The sequence below is a fragment of the Manacus candei genome, unplaced genomic scaffold (assembly GCF_025592945.1).
Source record: "Manacus candei isolate 608988 ecotype Guabito, Panama unplaced genomic scaffold, ASM2559294v1 h1tg000014l, whole genome shotgun sequence".
In the NCBI taxonomy this organism is placed as follows: Eukaryota; Metazoa; Chordata; class Aves; order Passeriformes; family Pipridae; genus Manacus; species Manacus candei.
The window spans coordinates 13,480,122-13,495,678 of record NW_026138062.1 but is presented as its reverse complement, the minus strand read 5'-3'; the positions used below and the strand labels follow the sequence as shown (position 1 = coordinate 13,495,678).

Genomic DNA, 15,557 nt, shown 5'->3' with positions numbered 1-15,557 from the left:
CTGTCTTACCTGTAGTGACATCATGTCTGGCCTGTACTGTTTACGGAATCCAAGGTCATACATGAGGAATTTCAGCATTTCAAAGGCCTGTTCTTCACTCATATGTAGAAGCAGCACTCCAGCTACAAAGCTTATACCTTGACAATAACCCACTTCTTTGTCCAGCAAAGAGTATGCTTTCAGGAGATTAAAGAGTGATAGCTGTCCTGCTCCCAGGTGGGCAGAAAAGTAAGGATGTGTAGGGAATGTGCGTCCTGATGCAAAAAGAGAAGAGTTGTTGATATTCAATTCTTTTGAAAAAAAACCCAATCCAATTCATCTGACAACCAGCACTTCTCCTCCCACAGATCATTTCTCTTTGTTTTTCATATGCAGGTTCCCTTTAGTCAGGCCAGTCTGTATTTTGTCACTGATTTTAAACTTTATCCATTGAGCTCATTTACTATTCTCCTCTGCATAGAACTTGCAGAAGTGACTGAGTTCTCTTTTCAAACAGATGTAGAAGAGCATAAATACAAATGGCATAAACTCAGAAATCATCAGCTTAGAGGACACTAAGTGGCATACACAGAATGTATCCTGTGGTGATGCTCATATAGCATCTATCTCCAGCAACATCTTCTGTTAAAACTGGTGTGTTTTCACTCAAAGACCCACAGAACAAGTCAGAAAAAACAGACATACCTAGATCTACAAGGATGGCGTGCTGTTGAGCGGTCAGTTGCTTCAGAAGTTCTTTGTAAGAGATGTCAGGAGGCTGTTGCTTGTTTGGCAGCCTGTGCCTGACTCGATGTTGCACAGCCAAAAACTGCCATATTTCTCCCCGGCGACTTTTTGGTACACCTGCAGGTAAGTCAAAAAACAAGAGGCCTAAGCGAGGGGATATTTTTAGTGCTACAACACAAGAATTTGCTTTGTCATAATCTTGGCTGAACCACTCTGGTAGCAATTTAAACTTCCCTTCTGTACCATAGCCAGATTATACTGAATTATTTTTCAGCATCTGTAACACAGATATAAGACTCCATGGAAGAGGAAAAAGCAGTATAGTCAAACCCAGCATCTGCATTATACTAACAAGGCCCTTAGGATACCCTCTTGGCCTATGGCTAGTCCACAGGAAGATCTACTTCAAGCCAAAATCCCCAGCCTTTCACTCCAGAAAATGGAATACTAAATAACCATATTCCAGATCTATAAGATGTGGTCGTTCTGACTCTCCAAAGCTTGGCTGTGATTCCCCTAGGTTTTGGGCACAGTCCACAAGGAGACATTATGGTCCAGCCTTCTGGGTAAGTAAGTAAAATTAGAGCATCTGAAATTCAGAGTCCACTGGATCCACTGATCAGAAACCAGAAGGTTACAGTGTTAGCCACAGAGTCTCCAAGTTCAATCTTGAATTTAGCAATACGTGGGAATAAGAAGCTACTTCCAGGAGTATGTCTATACATGCTTCTACATTGCTGACATTGTAAGCTGCAAACACAGTGGAACTAATTTTCTGTTTGGCAGCAGAAAGTGCACCTGTGAAGGCAATTTTTTGCTACTGTAAAACGTGTATTGATGGCAGATTTCTTCTGGTATCAAAAGGGAACAAAAAAATACAATCTTCAGACTTCATAGCTAAAAGCCCTCATACATAAATACCTTCTTTTAAAGTGGAATGAATATCTTCCATGTCACATCGGATTTTGGCTCTGCAGTTTAGTAACTTCTTATCCCAAACATTTATGGCATCTTTCTGACATGTACCAACTTCATCATAGTCCAGTTTTACTTTTCTTGATTGAAGTTCATCTCTGCTTGCTAGAGCACAGAACACAAAGGAAGAGCACATGGAAAACCAGAATATCAGAAAATTACAAGATACAACAAATACACAAACCCCATTCAATTTAGATATAGCTCTTTGATAGTCTGACTAGGGATAAATACTCCTTCTACAATTCATTAGTTTATAGCTCAGATGGGGCCAGCATTTTGTCATAAGATCCTCTAGGTAACAGTTTAACTTCTGTTATTGGGTCATGAACACGAGTAATTCATGAAGCAAACAAAACCCACTTTTTTAGGCTTGGGGCAGGAAGAAAAACCCACTCAACACAACTTCACAACACCTGCTGCTTCTTTCAACAGCAAAAACACCTTTGATCATTTTACTCTTATTTATATTAAACATTACAATTGTTTTAGCATGGAAAGTCCCAAACATATGAACGTATTAGAGGTTTAGGCAAGCAAGCTAGGCAAATCTTCTGAATGAAGTCAGTCACACTGGTTCCAGCTCTTACGTGTCCCTTAAGAGAGTGATAAGAGCTCTTGGCAGCACTAACTGGCATCATCAGGGTGACTAGGGTAAACAGAATGAACCAATGTAAACCATATCCAGAAAGGTACATTTGTGCTGAAGCACAGAACTCCTGTTGCTATAAACATAAAGGGTTTACTGCATAGGACTACCTGTGGTGCAAAAAATTTATTCCAGAGGACTCACTATTTCTGAAATAAAGTGGCATTGTTACTTTGGTATTTCATTGAGGAAGAGCTTTCATTTCCATTACTGAGAAATTGTGGGTATTTTATCATACATGACACATGTGCAGGAAAGCACTCCAATTCCTCTTACTACTGGTGTAAAAAACCGCAATCTAGACTTGAAAGTGTTTTAATTTAGAGAGGTATATTTAATCATCATTGGACTGAATTGTACATTCCACAACATGACCTCAGAAAGCTGCAGTCCAGTTTATCCCAAATTTGCCGTGATCTGTGTGCAGTACTTGCCCCTTGCAGGAGCCTCCTTCCTCTTAAAAATGTACGCCCTTTCCCCATCATCACCCCTAGGTAAAAGCAAACTCTTGCTCAACCTGCAAAACAAGACAATCTGTTCCTTTGCCTACTGATCTCACTTGAAATAGTCAATACTGGATAAATCCACAGAATCATTGCCTAGCCCTCTTCAAAAATGACAAATTATTTCCAGAAGCTTTATGTTACACCTCTGAGAACTTACCTGTTCAAGAATACAGGAGGCCTTGTAGAAGCAAGCATTATACAAGGTGTGGTACACTGCCATAAAAATGGGAATGTGATCTTACCACAGGATTTTGCAGTTCAGTTGGGGTGATTTTAAATTCAAGTCTATTGTTGTACCATTTCACCCAAGAATGCTCACTCTTGTAAGCAGTATGCAACAGATTCAAGACAGCAGTAACATATTTCAGTGTGACAATGAACTCCAAGATTAACTATGCAGTTAACCCTAGTGAAAGTCAGCAAGCTTGACTATTGATCATACTTGTTCTACCTACTATTCCACCCCCAAGGGGTGCAACCAATTGCTTTCAGCCATCCTTGTTAACATTCTTCCTAATCATTGCTAGGTGGCCTAGCATTTTTTGCAGCTCTTATATTTCTAGGTGATCTACAGGAAGAAGCAGTTTCTAGATTCTTAGGGAAAAAAAAAGCAAGTTTGTGCAACAGACAGAACTTACCTTCTGTAAAACAAAGAGCTAATAGTATTCAAGTCTCCTCGACAGCAAAAGGAATGGGAAAAGAGGTTCTATTAATATTTCGTAAATTAAAGTCAATAAAAGATTAACAGAAAACCACTAGAAACAATTCCATAGCAATTTTGGTCTTAAGTCAATCGTATAGAGGTAATAAATTCACAGCTAGGAACCTGGTTTCAAGTAAAGAAATTTCTGCATTTCTGTTACTACATCTCCCTTTCCTGAGATCTGCATTTAATTATAGGTTAGGATGCCAAGAACTACCCAAACCAACACTTGTTTGGAATGTATCAGTTCTGTGCATGTCCTGTCCATAAAATGGCCCATGTTCTAACAGCTCACAGGAAGGAAACCTACAGCTAGGAGTTCAGACAGTTTACTTTTCACCCTTTGAAAATAAGATGTCGAATTTTAGCTGGCCAGAGCACCAGTTTCACCAGCAGTATTTATGAACCTGAATACAAGAATGAGACAAGCTCCTTGGAGCACAAATCAGGAATGGGGGCTGGCAAATGAGCACCAGTTTGGAGGCCCTACTGCTGACACTCCTGTTTTCACCACAAATGATCAGGTAGGAAGAACTTGCTTTCTACACATCCATTACAGAATGAAAATAACTTGTCACTGAGTCTTAAGTAACTGGATTGATTCAACGGTTTTCAGTATCCCCGCACAGGGCAAGTACAGCAGAGAGTTTGTCCCTCAGCAGCTCAAAATAACAGAGGGAATAACATGAAATCAGTAACTACAGCAGATGTCCAGCTTCCTCATCCCACAACACACTGTTAAAACAGTTTATGAAATGAAGATTTTGGTTGAAGTTAAAACAGACTTCTCTCTAATGTTCCCTCTGAACCTAGGAGTTTCCACAGAAGTGTGTGTCAACTGGGAGACAAACTGTATGGAGAAACTGCACAAAGAAATACACTACACGTGTGGGAAATACATTCAAGGATGCACTCTTACTGGGACATGGAAAGACTTCTGTCCTAGTTTTTTTTCCTCTCCTTGCCTTCTCAGTAAGCAAGACTAAACAAGGAAAAAGAGTTAACTGACCTTAAAAAGATTATTATGTTTTGTCAGAAGAATCATATTACCATATAACAACGTTATATAGCTGTGAGGGACTGAAAAAAGTTATTAAAAAGTTATTACTGGCTTGAAACAACTCTGGGGGGGGAAGAAGAGGGCTGATTGGGTTCTGCCAAGGGGGAATGGTGCTCTGCCCCCCCATAACCTGCCTCCTTGAGAGCCACTGGTGCAGCTGTCAGTCACTGGCACACCAGGAGCACTGCCCCATCCCCACCACCACCCTGTCCCTTTAGTCCAGCCCAGAATGGCTATAAGCCATTGGCACACCTGAAACCCTACACCACACCGCCTGAAGCCCCTAACCCAGCCCCTTATGGCTGACAGAGCTCTCGTGTGCCTCTCTCTCTCTCTCACTTCTTCCTCTTCTCCTAATTCCTTTCCTTGATATTTGGGTAATTTAACCCTAGATAGGTTGGAATTTGCTAAGTCAAGCTTTGTGAAATGGCATATGTTGACTGAACGCTTGTTTTAAACTTTTGCCAAGTTAGCTTATTTTCCAAAGTTTGCCAGTAAAAGTGTGTTATTTTGACCCCCTGAGAAGTGTCATAGTGTTTCTCTTGTGGGTGGTCTTGAGATCTAAAAGAACTGAAGGCCCCTTTTAATAAACACCTCGTGGGGGTTTTGGGAGCCGTGTATCTTTTTTAAGGTAAAACCCCTCCAATGAGCTCATGAGCCAAGACTGGGATGTTACAACAGCATATAGAAAAAGATGAGGGCAGCAATTCCAGAGAGGACACCTGAAATTTTTAACTTGCACTGAAAGCTTGTTACGTCTACTATACTGAAGAACTTCTATATGCTAGGACAGACATTGCACCTTATTTGTGTGAGTCTTGATCAGTCATAATAAAATATCTTAACTGTTGCTCAGGTAGCTGATGATCAGAATGGTTAAGTTCAGATCCCTCGCTAACAGCACTCAATTTCCAGTCTACAAGTGCTCATGTTCCAAAAAACAGAACTTTCTGACATACCTCAAGAGCCAGTTGCTCAAAAATCATATTTGGATTCAAGTATTAATAAATTACCACTGTGATATGGTTAATGTAGGACAAAAAGCCTGGAGAGAAATACCATGAGCTGCAAAGGACTGAAACGAGATAGAGAGGGTAAGGTTTACTATACCTAAGTGTTCACAGAGCACCTGTTCTCACTCCACATTAGAACTCCTACACTTAGATAGATAGAACACAGACTGCAGCAACTTTTGCCTAAAATGCATTAAAAAAGGAAAAGTTATTACTTTCTTCTGTAACTAAGGTGACTCACCTAAAGTCAGGCAGATAGAGAACCTGGTAGAGTGTGAGATAGGACTAGGTGAACACATTTTTTTTCTAGCACCGTTAACCAAAAAGTTACAGAACCACATCTCTGAGGTGCCCAGCACCAGAACAGTTTTCATTTTAAGGCAGCAGAATCTGCAACAGCTTTTAGGGGTATTTTCTAAATAGCTAACCTTCCAGCTTCTGGTTTTCTTTTTCCATTCGAAGTAACAGAATTTGTTGATGGATAGCTTTTCTCCACAGACTTTGTAGTTCTTCTGAGTTTTTCCTCTCTCCAGTTTTATCTGGACCATCCTCATTTTGCAATACTAGAACAAGAGGGTCCTCCTCCAGGGGTGGAGCAAGAGGGGATAAGGGTAACAATTCACTTCCATCATGACCATCTGCAAAGAATCATAAAGCTATTAGAGGAAAATCAGATTATTTCACATATCATGAAAAACTATGTCACAACAGAACAAAAATAGCTGTCTTCCACATCAGCAGAGACGTGCTTATTCCAAAGACAGAGAAAATGAAGTTCAACAGTAGAGAATTATTTTTAAATACAGTGTTTTGTTTACATTAAAACTATATTTAAATTAAATGCAGCTAAATAAGAGGTCACCCAGTATTTCAACTCTTTCCCCTGCTAGCTCTTTCCAGAGTTACAATGAGGCATTTATCCATGAAGTCTCCTTTACAGCTGAGCTTGTTTACTGCTGTGATTTACCACAGGTTCTATATTAAAAGCAACTTTTTTCATCTGCTAAGCTGCACTACAGGCAGTGATGTAGCACTTTATGGTCACTAAATACAGAGTTTGTCGTTTACCTATGGTTTTGAATTCCGCCAAATGGGACTTTATCAATATAGCACAATCTTAGATATGTCAGAGGTTTCCACCTTAAATGACTTAAAGCTGTAAGAATTATTAACACACTCAACAGGTGCTATGTGCACTACAAGGACAAGGTAGAAAATTTACCTTTTTCTGCAAACACTCCTATTATGTACACAGGCTAGGGTAAAAGTTTCCTAACTCTTAAAGAGGGTATCTTTGTCAGCACGAGGCTACCACTGTGGCTATGGGAGGTTGCAATTCATTTTATTTTGATGACAGAATCCTCTATTCAAAGCAACAAAGATCTAAGTAGTCTAAAGCCAATTGAGCACAACTGATCTCTAGCAAGGTTCTAGCATTAATATTGTATCAAGCTGACTCCCTTCTCCCTTTTGTATTTGCACATGTTGCAGTTCACTATAGTACTAAACAACAACTGCTTGTTTATTTTCTTTAAAAGCACACACAGACCTGGATGCTGCATCTTGGAAGGAGATTTATTCATAGGTGAAGCTACCTGCAGGAATATTCTCCGCCGCCAGGAGATGCGGCGAGGTGTGAGCGTGGCCCCCACAGCATTTAGAGACTCACTGCTGCAGAAAGTTGATGTTCTTTTCTTTCCCTCCCCATCACTGAAGGAAAGAAAAAGCATATGGGGTGTTGAAAGTCAGACATCTTTGGAGGGGAAAAAAAATAATCTTTATTAAGTCTGTCTAATGTACAACCAAACCTTCAGGAGCCTTTGCTGGGAAGCTTAAGAAGGGCAAAGCGTGCTGTGTGTGAGCTTCACCTTGAATACAGAAGTGCCCAATTGTTTTCTTGTAACACACTGCTGTGAAGTTGGCACTATATACCACCAGGAAGCATTCACACAGGGCTCAGCTGGAAGCTCAGAATAAAAGCTAAACTTTTGGAGCAGCTAAGAGAGAAACACGGTAATACTTAGCCTCTAAAACAGACAGCAATGGGTTTTATTTTGCCATACATTAGTCTTATGGGAGCAAACTGACATAACACTAGATGTTGCTCTAGTGGAGCACAACACTTCATTTAGTGCCATTTTAAATGTCATGATGAGCTCAGGTGAATATTTTATTGGAGACAACGTTCTGTCTTCTCGTATAGTCTATTTCTTATGCTTTAAGAAGTGGATGCTTCACTTGCATAAATGACGCCAAATGTCTTCATGTTTCATCAGCATCTCCAGCTGAAGGAACAGAGCCTCTCCTCTGCAAACAGAGGGCACACTCAGCTCCTATCACAATGACCTGAAAGGGGCTGATCTCCCCAGTTACCATGTAAAAATATATTTACACAGTAATTTTAACAGTAGCTTATGTTGCTGGAAGAAGCAAGGAGAGGATACAGGAAAGCTTTGCTGGGAGGTTATTCTAAGAGGACACACCAAGCATACCTTTCTACTGACTTCTGCCAGAAGAAAAGACCTTCAGCTTTCATAAGTACTTGAGCCACTTTCAGAAATATTTCAGCATTTTGCATTTCTGGTAGTAAAGTAGGTGCACAAATCTCATATAGCAATGGGTACACTGATTATCTGCCACAAATCCTTCCATGTAATGTCAACAGCATGAGACACAACTACAGGCTTTTAGGAAGAGAGCATCAAACCCGGGGAGCTATGTCCACAGCTTCACTTTCATCACAGGGAAAACTGCCATATCAACACAGTAGCTACACTTAAACCTCCATCCTGTGATGAATTTCCATACTACAGTGCAAGAATCCTAAAAAGTTAGATGAAAGGAAAGCCCAGCATGCTCACTATGTTTTTAGTGGTAAGGCAGTTGCAGGTGATTGCAGTTTGTCAGCTGCAGTCTGTCCCCCACATCTGGCCTGCACAAAAGGAGACATCTGCAAGGGAGAACTGTGAAGTTTCAGCTACACCATCTCAATCAGCACTTCATATCTAATACTCTGTGCTAAAATGATTCACCAAGTTAGAACCAGCCTTTTTGGTGACCAAAGCCGTCATTATGCTAATGATCTACAATAGCTCCCTGACATTTTTAAGTCTCAGTGAGCAAAGTGGACTCACCATCATACCAAGGTATCAGACCCTGCTTCCATACCCTGGCAGAGAAATAACCATGTCTTCAAATTCAGCTACCCAGCAGTAGGCACCACCCTTGCCCTCTTCTGAAAACAGCACTACAGGCTGGAAGCCCTGAATATCAGATAGTCTGCATTATTCTCTACTCCTGATTTAGTTTCCACTGTGTCTCAGTTCCCTATGCATCATACTATTAGTAGGTGGTCTCAGTAGATCCCCATGTTGCATTAACCAAGACAGCAACTGTGATAATCTTCTTTGTCTAACGCTGTAAGAGTCTTTAGTGATGGGCTAACCACTGCTCATGGTAGCTAAACATAGAGTACAACACTAATTTTGAATCTACAGGTATTGTTTTCCAAAGGTATTTCAGTCCAACAACTCTTGGAAATGAGATACTGAATTTGGATATATAATCATTCTAATGGACATATAATCTGTTCTGTAAATATCTGTAATGGAACTACTTCTCACTATTTCAAGTCTTACATATCTCACGTTAGAACACAAAAACTGAGTCATTCCAGGGCTTACTAAATAGAGGCCACACAACAAGGGAATGAAAACTTTCTTTCTACTGCTGTGTACAAAAATCCATGTTCAGCTACTATGCCTGTAAACGTGCAGACAGTCCTATATTGAGTCGGAAGGAATTCAAAAGGATCACCAGGTCCAACTCTCAAGTGAATGGCACGTATGGGGATTGAACCTGGAACCCTGGTGCACCATGCTCCGACCAACTAAGCTAATCTCAGGGTTAGTGTTCAATTTACAGTAGTAAAATTAGCAGGAAAGTAAAAATAAGAAGATGGTTATTACAGGATAAGAAACTAAGCTGTTTACACCATTTGAGTCATGGAGTTGACATTGGGATGAACTAATTACATATGCTACCTCATGAAGTATGCAAATCATACAGTTCTGAGGACCTGTACTTCTGTTGTTAAAACCTCCCTTCCAAAAATCCCCTGGTATTTTAAGTGACTAACATTAATCACCTCCTCTTTCAAAGAGCTGTCTGATGAGTGATTAGAGGAAACCTTTCGAAAGTCTCAGGAACACACTTTACCATATTCACCCAGGAAAACACCAAGATTTAGGAAAAGGAGGCTAGAAAGAGAGCAAAGAAAGTTTTCTCATTTCAAGAAAAACAAGTCCTAGCTTAGTATCAGATCTGAAGGTGTGAAACAATATCCTATAGAGTAAAACTACGAAGAAGTCAGAGTAAAATGGTAGTGTCTCCTATCCTAATGAAAACGTTCAGGAGATGGGTGTAAAAGACAGTTTTCTAAACAGGGTGGGGGTAACGAAAAAAGTGTATGCGACCATTAGATATCAGCTCCCTACAAAATGATGAGGTTTATTAACGTGAGTGGAGAGACTAGGAGCCAAAGCAACTCCAAAACTTCTTAAATAGAGTTCAGTCATTGCTACTGAGAAGCAGAGAAGAGCTTTCACTACCTACAAACTTGGGGAAAAAGACTTTCACAACTTTCCTGTCAGGGCACCGATACTGAACCTCACTCACAGGAAAAAATTCTTAAGAATTCTTAAGAAAAGACCCTGTTGTGACAACACCACAGGTGAAACATCCACATGGGAAACATGTTGCATGGTCACCTAGCAGAAGTAGTCCAATCACTAATTCCAGTTTTTAACAATGTTTTTGACTTTTAAAAAAACGTTTCTATGTCAAACTAAAGAAATTTATAACTCTCTGAGACTATCAATTATAGACCCTAGGCACTGGGGCAAGGCAGAGGATGAGTACTTCCTGGGTTATATAGTAACATAGCCACCAAGAAGAAAAAAACCATAACTACTTTCTACAACTTCTTCTTTGGTAAAACAGACATACGAAAGAGTCAAATACTTCAACAGAGAAATTCCACAAAATGGAGGATTTCCATTTGTTTGGGGTTTAACTTAACTGTTTCTGTTTTAATCACTTAACATACCTCCCATGCAGCTCTGGAAAAATAAAACAGTGTAATACTCTATATTTAAGACAAATGCATCACAACTCAGTTTGGAGAATAATGGTTCTCTGTAAGGTTACTAAGTCTCTGCTTCTGAATTAATACAGAAACCAAAATGCATTTATCAGCTTATATGCAATAAAAAGTGAAAAGCTAAAAATTCAATGTAATGCCTCAAACATTTCAGTCTCTACTTTTATCCTTAAGCTGTTACAAGCAAAAACCCAAGTAAGTCAAGAGTATAGTGTACTGATTATCTCAGTTTTTTATCTCAGGTAATTGCAACTTGGTTTCCCTGAAGCATCATCTCATTCACTATCAGATAATGCATAGGATGAAGATGAGACAACTACTTCAGGGGAAGGAAAAAAAATAAGGAAAGAATAAATCTCAAAAATTTGGTCAGATTACAAACATGCTTACTGTTTGGTTTTAATTATCCAAATATCTTCCCAGAACCGTTCTTTAAAATGCTCCCTAAGACTGATATTCAAAAAACCACAAAGCTACCTCATTTCTTGTGAACTCTTTACATAATATCTACCTGAATTATTTTGCGCTTGAGTCCATGAAAGCCAACTGACTTTTGAACAAATACTGTTGCAGCTCGTGCCAAGATTTGCATTTTTCCCCATTTCACCTTCATTTAAACTTCTCTTCTTGATTGCTATAACTAGCAACTGAATCAATGCAACCTACTTTGCAGTTTGGAAGCTGATGGTACAAAATCCCCTAGATCAAGTACAGAATTCAACTTCCCAGTCTTTTCATACAAATTCAAGATAAAATGATATCAGAAATGTGTATACTGTAAAACCTACATAGAAACACGATGGTCTTCTGGGAATGGTTCCTGATTTGAAGATCTCCCCACTTAGAGTTCAAAACTCCATTACAATGAAACACAGTATCTTGACCTGTCCACATAACCAATTTTAAAAAAGAGTAATATCTTAGAACAGTCTGGAATTAGCTGGGATTAAAGTACAGTTTTCATAAAATAGTCAATCCCTACATTCTCCAAATCTAGAAAGCTAGGTTTGATAGGATCCAGCTGCCGGTATAAACTGACTTGGGCATTGGTTCAGTTTGGATCAAGACTGCTAACTAAAGGGAACACAGAAACAAAGCTGCACTGGAACACAAATTAGAAGCAGTCTATAAGAGACAGGTTATTTTTTTTGCCACTTCTCATATCTTTTCTTCTTCCTCATATCTCTTCAACTGGAAATTATTTGTTAATTCTCCCTAAGCATCTCACAGTTAGTATCACCCAGTTAACTTGGTGTTTCCCCTTCTCATGCACAGGCAACCCATACTAGTACTGTGCACTCTTCACATTGCTCTTTTCTTATTTTAACATGCCAATGATCACGGCAATGCATGCTGGTTTGCATTCAGCAGAGAAAGCATTAAACTGGTGTGACACTCCTAAAATCCACTGCATTTCACATGACAAACCAATGCAGCAGATTTGCAACACTAGAACAGAAATAGGTGATAGCTACTAGATGTCAGCATAGAAGCCTCTATTTTTAACAGGCTTTTTTATCCAAAAGCCTGTTCACCTATTTGCATCACAGAAGTCTGTTAGAAATGCAGGAGCACAAGGCAGTGGGAGAGATGCTATGTGCTGCATTTCACTAGGAATCCTTTTGTTAAGCTGGTGGCACTGAAGAACTAGGCAGAAGACAACGCTCTCACCTCTTGGAGAGGTCACTTTCTGAGCGCTGGAGCAACCTTCCTGAGCCCTGGTAAAAGTTTTTCAGGAAAGAAGGGGCAGAGACAGAGGAGGGGAGACCAGGTGACGCAGATTCACTCTCACTGAGAGCGCGCCGAACCCCGACCTTAGGACTGTGCAGGCAACAAGAGAACATAGCAAATGGGTCAGCATAGATTTGGAAACAACAAAACATCCAGATTAAAGATACTGGTCAAGTACTCCATCTTTGTTTCCAAGAAGATAAAATGTACCAAGTGCGCTACAGGGCAGTTTCCCTGGTGATACTCATTTTCTTGTTACAGCTGATTTCTTTTAAGAAACTTTCCAATGACACTGCAGAACAGGGAGACCACCTTATTTCTTTAGTTTTATTTACTTTCAAAGCAAATTCAGAAAAAATAATCTCTTAAACATTCAGAAAATATCCTTAGAAACCTTCTTCCAATAATATGAACAGCCTTGTTCCTTCCCTTCACTTTTCTCTTGCTTTTGTAAATAACACATTAGAAATTAGACATCATTTAAAGGCAGTATTTTTTAATAAATTGTTGTGAAGTGTTTAAATCAAGATAGTCAGCTAAACATTACTTAATAGTAGTAACAAGTGTTGGGGGGACATACAAATTAATTCACTTTCTTTTACTTAACATTTATGATTAATCCTCAATAGGAAAGAATGTAGAATCTCAGTCTAGAACTACCGCTACTACAAACTCTTGACTGAAAATCTGATGATGATGTCACTTAATCAGAGACTTCTTAAGAGTTATTACAAAGAAATACAAAAGTCAGCAAGTCAGCAAGTCCTTCGGCTGGAACTGTCACAGGGTTTCCTGTTTGCATACAACATGGTGAGTGGGGAAAAAAAAAACAACTGAAGTTTATCTCAGTAAAAAACACATTATTTATGTCTTCAGAAACACAGTGTAACAAAGCTACCTCAAGGCTAGCTTCTTACCCCTCATCCCCTTTCATTCTCTTAAACAGAATAGATATTTTTTCCTTCCTCTACAAGCTGGTGCAGCATTCACACTGATATATCAAACAGGTGAGAAATTACTATTTAAACCATTTTTAGAAAAAGCCCACAAAAAGTATAATTGCAGCTAAGCACTGAAACGGACAAGTAGATTGCAGAAAGTGATCCTCCAACAGGAAAAAGCTCATCTGGGCCTCAATTTTGTAAAGGTTTTGTAGTTTGTACACTCATTTACTGCAGATATCCAGGATGGAGGCAAAGAAAGAAAGTACAGCCAAAGAGACCCACAATGAACTGTGGAGACCTCTTCTGCTGAGTGACGGAACTCCTGAAGGAACAGCGTTCCTCCACATGTTTATAGCTGGATAGTCTCCAAAGGAAGGGGAAAGAAATCATAGAGGAAGCTTCGGAGAAAGGCAAACAGGGAAATCACAAGCCTCAGAGTTCAGTGGAGGTGTTTAATCCTTATGTCCTTATGGAAGACTCCTCACCAGTTTAAATTGGACGTACTCTCTGTGAGCTTTTACGAACACAGTGACAGACACTTGTACCTTTTTCAACCTGGCATAAAAGCATCAGGCCATGTACAGCACTGAGGACCTCTTCTCCAAAGAGCATGACTACCCATACTGCCAAAGAGGCTCAGCTCAGAGTTGACAAATAAATAAATAAATAAATAAATAAACAAACAAACAGATTTGTGTCAGCATCCAGCCGAATCATCAATTTGATCTATTGATGCCTCCGCTGAATGACTTTCAGGGATTAATGAGTTACTGCAAAGCACCAAACTACTTGGAGGCAGAGAAGACAGGTTGAAAATACATGAAGGGGCAAACCAACTCTGGAGAAGTGCAGAAACAGAGTCCATAAGGAGTGAGGCTTGCGTACTGCAACGGCAGGGGAGAGCAGGAGCTTGGCACAGCATGCCCTGACTCACCTTGTTATCTCCACGCAGTTCTGCCGCAGCAGTGGGGACCGGACGCTCTGGGATCTCCCGTTCTGGAAGGTTATCCTCCGCTTGGCGCTGGAGGGGGGGTGGCTGAAGGTGTGTGCACGCCTCCTGAACTGGGGGGATTCCGAGTCTTCCTCAGGAAATGTCTGCCAGGCTGAGGACACGGGGGACGCTGGAGGAGTAGCTGGCGGGGAATCGCCCGGTGAAGTGTCCTGAAAGGAAGTGCTGGCGGAGTAAGGCCTGACGCTCTGTGCCCTACGAGAGCTCTCATCTAACCCACGGGCCATGCGCCGCAGCATCAGGGCACCAAAGCCTCTCCCCCTTCTGGGTCATGGCCTATTGTATGCTAATTATCACCCAAACCAGACATCCTTTGATAATTCACTCGAAACCAGCAGCATCCTTCTTAAAAAAAAAAAAAAAAAAAAAAAGAGAAAGTAGAAAGAGGAATAAAAATGTATATGTAAGGCAAACAATGTATTAATTACACCGGGCATCCTCTCACAGGGATTGGCATTCCAGTTACCAGACTTGTGTCTTTTTCGGGAAAACAGGGGAATGGAAAAGACTAGGGAAACTGCTTTTAGCTAGTTTCCTCGACATATCGCGAGCATACTTCCTGTACCGTCACAGCAACATCCTGGAAGAGAGACTGTTATTACACAGCCAGTTTATGAGTAACTGTAGCAGGAAAACCTTAACAGAATCTTCACTCCTGGGAAAATCAGCAACCAACTCTCATGTGAGGTAAAACATTAAAAACAGGAAATAAAAAGAAAGTGAACAGAGTTCCGCCCTCTTGCTACCATACAGCATGCCCAACAGCTGGGTTTAGGTCAAAAATTTTTACTTCCCTAAATCAACTATTATTAAAGAAAGGATTCTTCACCTTCAGAGCATTTCCTTCTGTTGGGACATGACCTTTTTAAATTACTTCAGTAAAACAAGGCAGAAACTTAACAGAAACTCCTTGTTTTTTGTAAAGCAAGAGAAATGTAGAAAAAAAACAACCAGATTAAAGCTGAAGATTCAAGTCAACATAAACCCCAGCTTTCTTAGACCTCCTGACTCCCAGTGGAAATTCTTCTTTGAGTTTTGTAAATTGGTGTGCTTTGTGCTACTTCCTTCCAGAGTGCCATA

General features: G+C 40.1%; 1 protein-coding gene across 4 annotated transcripts in view; it reads right to left on the bottom strand.

Moving 5' to 3' along the window:
- TBC1D4 (TBC1 domain family member 4) overlaps positions 1–15,557 on the bottom strand; it is a 556,453-nt gene that overhangs the window by 469,730 nt on the left and 71,166 nt on the right. For 3 of the 4 annotated variants that reach the window (XR_007903340.1, XM_051780401.1, XM_051780404.1), the window contains exons 10-16: positions 14,403–14,629; positions 12,465–12,614; positions 7,182–7,342; positions 6,061–6,270; positions 1,648–1,806; positions 685–843; positions 10–254 (exon numbers count right to left, since the gene is read on the bottom strand). Coding sequence is in view for 3 of the 4 variants with exons in the window: in XM_051780401.1 (XP_051636361.1) it covers positions 10–254; positions 685–843; positions 1,648–1,806; positions 6,061–6,270; positions 7,182–7,342; positions 12,465–12,614; positions 14,403–14,629 (1,311 nt within the window). In the remaining variant the exon portion in view is untranslated. The remainder of the gene's footprint in view (positions 1–9; positions 255–684; positions 844–1,647; positions 1,807–6,060; positions 6,271–7,181; positions 7,343–12,464; positions 12,615–14,402; positions 14,630–15,557) is intronic. The other variant, XM_051780402.1, reaches the window with a different exon arrangement.